The sequence below is a fragment of the Nymphalis io genome, chromosome 18 (assembly GCF_905147045.1).
Source record: "Nymphalis io chromosome 18, ilAglIoxx1.1, whole genome shotgun sequence".
NCBI classification, from domain to species: domain Eukaryota; kingdom Metazoa; phylum Arthropoda; class Insecta; order Lepidoptera; family Nymphalidae; genus Nymphalis; species Nymphalis io.
In genome coordinates, this window is record NC_065905.1 from 4114392 (window position 1) to 4123955 (window position 9564).

At 32.2% G+C, this 9564-nt stretch overlaps 1 protein-coding gene across 1 annotated transcript; it reads right to left on the bottom strand.

The window, feature by feature from the left end:
- Positions 1-798: 798 nt before the first annotated feature.
- On the bottom strand, positions 799-8449 carry LOC126775570 (uncharacterized). Its single transcript, XM_050497607.1, has 6 exons — positions 8263-8449; positions 4111-4267; positions 2917-3037; positions 2601-2735; positions 2230-2443; positions 799-999 (listed from the first exon to the last, which is right to left on the bottom strand). Exons 1-6 carry the CDS (start codon positions 8423-8425, stop codon positions 845-847), a joined length of 945 nt encoding a protein of 314 aa, XP_050353564.1. The 5' UTR covers positions 8426-8449; the 3' UTR covers positions 799-844.
- Positions 8450-9564: the final 1115 nt, after the last annotated feature.

Here is a 9564-nt window from a genome sequence, read left to right on the forward strand (position 1 = left end):
TATTGTCAAAGTAAATTAAATACTTAACAATAAATTAAACGTCAACAAAAATATGTTAAAAATGACACACAATTAAAACATAGTCCACTATAAATTGAATATTTATATTGATATAAGTATCTTTATGGATAAATAATGGTCTAAAATTTTCCAACAACTATTGGAATATAAATTCGGTGTTTTAGAGTTTTATAAAATAAAATCATTTAAACGAAAACTTAAAACGAAAAAAATCTATATTTGATAGTAAGATGCGCCAATAATTATTTAAGCGACAAATTAAAACAAAGATTAATATTTGATAATTGCACTAATTGGCAATAGATGGGGCACATTTGACAATTGTCACGCCCACTATTGTCAAAAGATGGCGCTTAGGCGGGGCCTATATGCCATATATCTGGCATGATTCAAGGTTTACGAAGGTTGTATTATTAACACTTGCTGCAATTCCTGTTTCTCGACTTTTAATCATAAAATTGGAAGACACGATATAAGTCCCATGTAAATTAAAAGGATAAAGAAACCGGTCTAAATAATATTATTTAATCTATCTTTAGATTGGCCGCCGTGGCCGAAATCGAACCGGAGGACATTATTTGACATATTAAGTATATAAATTCTTGTCTAAAAATAATGTTACTAATGAAATTATAGAAAGCGCGCAGTTTCTAATGTAAAATAAACTACTCTATAATTAAATATAACATAAATGTATTAAAAACAAAATTGTAATTAATTTATTTAATAAAACATTTAATTATTTTAACATATTTGACGTTATTATAATTTGATAATTTTGATATTCTACGGTTTCTTTTTCATAAAGCTTACAAGAACTCAACTAATCAACACTTAACACTCTAAAAGTGCCAGGCATTCCTGCATACTGCTCATTAAAGTTGTATTTTTGTCTAAAATTTTCATCTGTACCAGCTGCGTTAATTTCTCGCATATACTTCAAGTGTTCCTCTGATGATAAAGCGTCCAACACTTCCACTGAAAAAAAAAATATGTTTACAAGAATAATTTATTATTTCAAACAAAAAAAAAGATTTACATAACACTAATAAAATTAGAATATATTAAATATACTATTAAATGTTATATTATCACGCGGTAAAATATAATTTTCTTCAATAAAATAATGCATCACGCTTATCATGAATATTTTGAAACAAATATCAAGGACGACGTTTTGAGAATTTTGACCAAGTGCGAGTTGGGTATTAGAGTATTTATGAAGATAGCGGACACACCTATATTCTCTAAAAAAAATCAACTGGAATTCCGGATTAACACATTAGAATCCTGTGAATAATAAACAGATACGAGGATCCGTATAATACATGAATATTTGTCTATGTGCGTGTGTGTGTATTAAAGTTTATAATAAATTTGTTACGTCATCCTTTGGAAAACGAATAAAAAGCGTTATTATTAGGCCTTTATACCGTAAAACTTAACAAAGAAATTAACCATATTAAAGATCCCTTAGTAATTTCGATCAATGCTAAAGTCGATTATCACAGAAGTTTAGATGGAAACAGTTAAAAAAAAGTAATTAGCTTATGCAGCCGTAGATCCTGAGGTCTCCAGCTCCCAGTCGTGTCCTCAGTCCCAAAAGGTTATTTGGTTTATAAAATCAGGTTCCAGTTTCTAGCTGTTTTTGATGAAGGTGAAAATATGACATATATCACGTCGGAATACATCTTACATTACTTAAAATAACTTTTCTGTTTGCCTGTGTAGTTTTGCTCGCAGTGGGAAACGTACTTGCTTGAACTATTTTTTAGTTAATTTTAATATCAATTTTTTTTTATATTCGCCGGGAGGGCAAATGACTCTACTCCACCTGATGGTAAGTGGTAGTAGAGTCCAAACGCGACGACGGCCAGTACAGACGGGAAAAACGTTCTGCACTAGCCGCCTTCGCCTTGCCGGCCCGCAAGATGCTTCTTCACGCCTCGTTTGAAGGAACCCGGGTTGTAAGAGGAGGGGAACACGTGAGCTGGTAAGGAATTCCATTTTTTGGAAGTGCGACAAAGAAAGGAGTTGCCAAATTTCTTTGTTCGCGACGGAATTGATGTCACATTTAGGCGGTGACATCGAGAACCAGCTAGCGTGGACTTAAGAAGGAAGGGGGAAGCAGGAATTAGAGAGAAAAATTCCTCAGGGCACTCGCCGTGATCGCCGTGACTAATTATTATACCTTAAGCATATACATACTTTGTAAATCTTTTAAGCAGCGTTCCTCTCCACCATAGTCTTTTGGTAGTAATTCTTTTGGAATATATTCATGTATTTCTTCAATATTTTTGTGAATACGAATTCTATCAGCGACCTTAGCATTAAGCAATTGTTTTAAAATCGCAACGATACTGTTAACGACCTTTGATGCACTTATAATATGAATAGTTTTAATTCTCATTCCATAACCTTCCTAAAAATCAGGAACAGAATTTATTTTATATAAATAGCTTTATATTTTTATAAAAAACAACCTTCATGATTTCCTCAAGCAGACTATAATTATTTTAAAACTATTAATCAAGTTTTGACTACAAATTATAGAGCTCATATAATAAGCACACACTTACTATGAAAATTGAGAATGCTTCTTTCATTTCAACAATATTTATTTTTGACAGTATATCTATAAGATTAGTCTCAGAATAATCTATTATCACCATAAATCCGGCGACATAGTCGTGAATTTTTAGGTATTCAGCTAGCTGTGGAATAATAATTAAATCAATTTTGTCGCCCAGATGTAAAATTAATTACGAATTGTAAACTAAAGAATCTTACGATTTTTAAATTAGATAATGATTTTATCTGATTGTTCATAAAATTCTCAAATTTGCTTTAGTTTATTCGCTATCGTAAGATTTTAATTTATCGTAACTAACTTACCACAATGTTCATTCTATAGTAGTCAATATGTTGAAAATCTTTGACTGAGGTGAAGTCATAAAACTTGCTTATAACTATCCTATAATAATCATCTGTTAACTTCGGCAACGGGACAATGTAGCTGTAAGTAAAGAGAATCGTTAATAGGAACTCAATATGTAGAAATATTATCGTATTGTCTACATCGACTTACGCAGAGATACTGAAATTTGTACTCTCTTGGAGTTAATAGTTTGAAATTAACATCATTTATATATCTAGCTTAGCCCAGTCGCTCTACTTGGTGAAAAATTAATAGGGAAGTTATTAAAAATATTTTAACAAACATACGTTCGCCGAGAAAATACAAAACCTTTTAGTAGGACTTTGTGCAAGCTCGTCTGGGTAGGTACCACCCACTCATCAGATATTCTACCGCAAAACAGCAGTACTTAATATTTTTGTGTTCCGGTTTGAAGGGTAAGTGAGCCAGTGTAATTTCAGACACAAGGGACATAAAATCTTAGTTCCTAAGGTTGGTGGCGCAGTGGCTATGTAAGCGATAGTAGATATTTCTTACAATGCCAATGTCTAAGGGCGTTGGTGACCACTTACCATCAAGTGCCCATAAACACGTCCACCTTCCTATTCTGTAAAAAAAAGAGTGTATAAAGATTGTTTTGTATTTGTAGTCTTTACTTATTGACTTTTTTTTTCTTAAAATCCCTTTGATAATTTTTGGCTCTTTCGTAGTTGTTGAAGGTATGTAAGTAACTTTTTCTCGGTGATTTCTATGATATATATCATTGTAATAACAAAAACAAGTCTTGGCTTAATGTTGCAGCGTCATCTGGAATCAGCAGTATCTTACCTGCTTTAAATGTCGCGTTTTAGTTATATATGTAAGTATATACTTTTAGACTATCTTTAAAATTTTTAATGTAAGTTTTATACCATAATAACATGAGAAGTATAAAATAAATGCTTATTAAAATGTAATTTCGACTACTTGAGGAGCTTAGCGAGCACAGTCTTACGAAAGTTAAATAGATATAGAGTTATGATAATAGATTTCAGTTGAAAAACTGTCGTGGTCACGAGATGACTAAGATAAAAGTAAAATACGTAATTAATACACCAGAGTAAAATGTGTTTCTTGAGGAGTTACGGGTTACTCACTATTGTTTTATATATCGTAAATATGTTTATACTTACAAAACTTCGTTTAACCGTTTGAAAGCTGTTTTAACATTATAATCTTCAAAGAACTGTGGTAACAACGTTCTCATCGTGCAAATTTTATCGATCTGGGTCTTTGCACGTTCTATGGATCCCTTGCATGTAATGATACAAAGTTCGTAATAATGTGGTCCTGAGAAAAATGAGTGATTTTATGTATTTTTAGTGCTAATAAGCTTCACATTATATCGACCAATTAATTATGAAAAGAAAAAAAAAACATAATTATCAGGAATTATTAACGCGCGGAGCAGCTACTAGTAGTCTATAAATCCTTCTAAATATCTGCTCTCTGATCAGCGTCAGTTGAATAATCATAAAATCTGATACATTTTACTAAAATTTCAAGTTTCTAACCAATGTGATTTGGGCTCTGCGTTGATGAATCAGTCAGGACAAATCATTATATATTATTCACATACATACGTATATTAATACAACATTTTGGAATGAATATCTAGATTGTTTTTATGTACAATAAAGATAAATATTACTTAAATTCAATAAAGTAGATTTTCTATTAATTTTAAATAACCGATGGGTAGGTAAAGAGTTCTGGTGCAGGAGCAACGGCGTTATGTGCTCTCCGTGACATGGTGTGTGCATACACTTCCAACCAGCAGATTCCGGGCTATTAAGTATTTTTTATCGCCAAAACGCATTACTTAGTATTGTAGTGTTCCGATTTGACAGGTGAGTCTAACTAAAGGCTCAAGGGTCATAATGTTTGGTTGGTTTGGCCCAAGATTTATGGCACATTGGCGATGGTTGGTTATTACAGTGCCAATGTTATTGGGCGGTTACGACCGCTTACATCATCAGGTAGCTTATTTAATTGTCTGTCTACCTATTTTAAATATAAATATAAAATTTTATCCGAATAGTAGCGAATCGATTTATTCAATATTTTGTACTACGATAAAATAAGCCAGTAATAATAAATTAAAAATAACATCGTCTGAACCACTTAATTATGAACATAAAAAGATATAAGATAACATTTTAATATATATAATTCAATGTTTAGTTTTTATCACAAAAAATATTCAAATTTTATATATATGTATTTATTTAATCAAATAAAATACATATAATTATTTTCAACGTGAGCTGCAAAGGAGTTGAATTCAAATCACGCAAAACACAAATGCAAATCTCAACAAAAAATACAATAGTGATTAGTTTTTGACACAGTAAAATGCTTTCATTTTAATTTGCAAGCAGACTGCAGCTATTATTGTAGAAAACCTTCGCAATCATATCTAAATCAAAATATACTTTATTTCAGTACCTCGTCTCTTTACGTTTGATAGTCTTTTACAAGAACTTTGGAATCGTCATCAGGTATTATAAAACAAAGGCATCTCATCGCTTTTTTTTGTCTATCTAAACGCGAAAAAATCCAAAACTACCGAACAGATTTTCATAGCTTTCACCAATGAATGGAGTTTTTTTTATATAGAATAGGAAGGCGGACGAGCATATGGGTCACTTGATGGTAAGTGGTCACCAACGCCCATTGTAAGAAATGTTAACCATCGCTTACATCACCAATGCGACACAACCTTGGAAACTAAGATGTTGTGCCTGTAATTACACTGGCTCACTCACCCTTCAAACCGGAACACAACAATACCAAGTGCTGCTGTTTTGCGGTAGAATATCTGATAAGTGTGTGGTACCTACCCAGATGAGCTTGCACAAAGTCCTACCACCAGTAAAAGAGTTATTCTTGAAGAAGGTTTAGATGTACAATTTATAATTTATATAAAGACGATTGTTGAAGATGTCGGAAAAAATCAAGTCAACAGGGTTTACTGGCGTGCACCACGTAAATCAATAGAATTATAATGAGTTACGATATAAACGTTTTATTTGGACCCTTATTCTACCCGTGCGAAGCCGGGACGAGTAATTCGGAATGTAAATACCGAAAAGAACCGACAAAAATCCTATTTATACATAATATATAATTACATGTCCTGACCGATTCATCAACGCAGAGCCACAGGGGTAAGAAACTTGAAATTTTGGCAGTTACCTCTTAGGGGTAAAATAAGGGATGAGCGGTTGTGTGGAAACCCGTCATTTTAAGGTTAGAAACATGAAATCTCATGTCTGGTTAGAAATAAATAAATACGTGTTTCAACGTTATTCAAAATTCACTAGTTAAGAGGCTACAGAGCTTATGTAGAGACATTTATGAAATAAGAAGAATTATATTTAATATTAAAGCTTCTAAGAATAAATAAATGCGTATTTTTGGATTCAACCCCAAACGGGAGAAGTTGGGTGGAAAAATTAGTATAATAATTAAACAAAATCTGATCAGATCTGCTATATGTTTACTATTTGTGGTTCTAGATTGAACTGATAAACATTAATTTAAAGTTTTTAAGAAACTCCACCCAAACGGGTGTCAATTTTTGTGTGTTAAAACGTTAGTATGGACATGTTTGCTAAAAAACTTCATTTACATACTTCTAGGTACAATTATATAAATTATCCGTACAGTGACGGAGAAAGAATACATTTCAGTGCCTCTGTCTCTTCCATGGGTGACGTGACTTAGGGATAATTGGGCGACCATCTGCTATTCTAGTGGTACGGTGTTAATCGTCGTATTAAAAGAATAATAATCAATCTAAAATATAAAAAACAACACTAATATTCCTTTTTTCTAAACAGAATGACATTTATTTTTTCTTATTTTAAAATCACAGACTTCTAAATAATCATTTATCCTTTACTTATACTTAAGCGCGAGTGAAGCCATGCCAGCCATAGTAGTTATAACATAAAATAGTTAAAGTATAAAACTAAAAAACTAATAGTTTCTTTGCTCCGGCACACTAATAACATAGGTACGTTAATTAATAACAATCGCGTAATTATTATTTATCCTGCATGAGAATCTAAAAACATTAGCTTTGCGCTTTTTATCATGTCTATAATAATCATTTATCAAGCCAACGTACATACCTATCAAGGCTTTTAATTTATGTTAACACATCTATAATCTATATCTTATTATCATAAGATTTTTAGATGGGAAGTTTAAAGCGCTCGGATCGAAAATGTTCTCTCTATGTTGATCTGGTGGTAAGGTTTTGTGCAAGCCCGTCTAGTTGCGTACCACCCACTCATCACTTATCCTAACTGCTAAACTTCTTATTAAGCTGCTACTTAGTATTGTTGCGTTTTGGCTTGTGAGTGAGCGAGCCAGTGGACATTTCTTTTTCCCAAAGTTAGCGGTAATATTTGTGGTATGAGGAATGGTTAATATTTCTTACAGTGCGAGTGTCTGTAGGCAGCGGTGAACATTTTCTATCAGATGACCTAATTCCGCCTACCGATTATAGATTTCTCGAGCTTGCTAAATGAATTTTAAATGACAGATATACTTTTTCTATGTATCGATAATTTTGTTGTTTGTTAAATGTTAAATTATCTGTAATTCTAGTTACCAGATATATAAGGATCGTTTAAAAGTTTCTCCCAGAAGTCCTACAGAATTAATCTCGGTCGTCACCTCTTAATACCTAAGCTAAGTAGATTGTATAATAAATTTATTAACAAAGATAATTCTATTAATTTGATTGAAAGGGAGGAAGTAGAACTTCTAGCTAACTTTACTTTGTTTAATTAGGCGAGATTTTCCAGTAAAACAAGATATTCGTGAATATTATTTCGTATATTTTTAAAAGTATCAAAAGAAACAAATTATCGTAACCTATAAAATTGTCACCTTAGAACTAAAAGACAAATTATCTAAAATCTTATAACTGGTTTTTCCTCAGCACGTGATGTGAATTATCGCTGATATGGCATGAGGCTCAAGCCATATGTAAGATCTGGTTTTATATCCTGTTTATCTGTAAGTACACTGGCTCACTCATAAGCCATCCACCAAACTAGAATAACCTCCAAAACTTTCTCATCAAGACGAGATTTTCTTACTTTACTGACAAGGAATACAATAATATAAAGATTTTATATCAGCAAAATAACTGGTGAGTCGGTGGCACCAGGTTACACAAAGACCTACATTTTATTTAGATATCATTCAATTGAATAGTTTATGCGAGTTGAATGAATTATCTTAGTTATAAGTGTGATACTACTTACGAAAATCCTTCTTTTTAAAATGTTTTTGTTGTTTCACCCAGTTCTCCAGTATATCAATGGCCTCCTTCATTTGTCCGGGTTTTTCCAGGTTGTATTGTTTACGGACTTCAGTCAAGGCATCTGGCTTAATCTCTAGGATCCTGTCTTTGGGTATCGTATCCATTTTAGTAATAAGTTGCCACTCGCCTCGACTGCTTCCAATGTACTGATAACTACTCTCAATAGACACAGATTATTATAATCAAAAAACGTATTGAAAGTTCTATTAATTAACCTGTTTAGGGATCCGCAGAGAATTTTAAAAAACTGCAATATGTTTAATAAATATTTCTACGTATTTTATATAACGCTACAACAATTATAATTTAAACTATGTTTAATTATTTGTACTTATTGAATGTTAATTATTCACTTAGCGTATTTTTTTTTGAAGGATCGCGCCTAAAGCTGTCAAAATTTTAGATTTGACAAGCGCGTCTGTAACACGCCCGTCTCTAGACGTGATCTTATTTGTACGCTTTTTCTATCTCAATCAACCAGCAGATTTGTATAATATTTAATTTAGTTTTTCATGAGATATATACTTTACAATTTATCTTAAATAATATGGTATAGTTCTTTTAGCTATAACATGATAATTAATACAAATTGCTATTAAAAATTCCATAGTCCTTTCGTCACAACTGCGCCGCAGCAGCTGATTTAAGAAACAAATATATTAAATAATAAAATTATAACATTTTTATTTACACCCAAAAACATGTATATAACCGTAACCGTAACCGTAACAGCCTGTGAATGTCCCACTGCTGGGCTAAAGGCCTCCTCTCCTCTTTTTGAGGAGAAGGTTTGGAGCTTATTCCACCACGCTGCTCCAATGCTCCAAAAACATGCATATATGTATATATAATTATAGTTGGCAGTTTTATCTAAATCTAGGGCTTTTACATAAGCAACATGTGATGGTGGTGGTGGATCTCTGACTCCAAAATTAATATAAAAATAATACCAGAGTCAGCGATTCCTCGATCAAGTCATTGGAAACTAGATAAGAATATATACTACGCGTTATGTACCTATGTACATATGTACAATCTATGTATGTACCTATGTCTACATGTATTTTTATGTAATAGTCTTAATAGGAAATAGTTTTAAGGTGTAGTAGGATTAAAAAAACAAACAATTATTAATAATATGTTACGTACTAACAACGTGTGTTTAACGTGTTGTTTAACGTGTGTTTGCGCGTGCGTGTGTGTATGCATGTGAGTGCGTGTGTGCATTTGTAATAGTACTCAA

Coding starts and splice junctions, on each gene's coding strand:
- LOC126775570 (XM_050497607.1), bottom strand. CDS start 8,425: ATGGATACGATACCCAAAGACAGGATCCTAGAGATTAAGCCAGATGCC. Junction 4,268..8,262: donor TTTTAAAAAGAAGGATTTTC/GTAAGTAGTATC, acceptor CATTTTTCTCAG/GACCACATTATTACGAACTT. Junction 3,038..4,110: donor AAACGGTTAAACGAAGTTTT/GTAAGTATAAAC, acceptor CTTTACTTACAG/CTACATTGTCCCGTTGCCGA.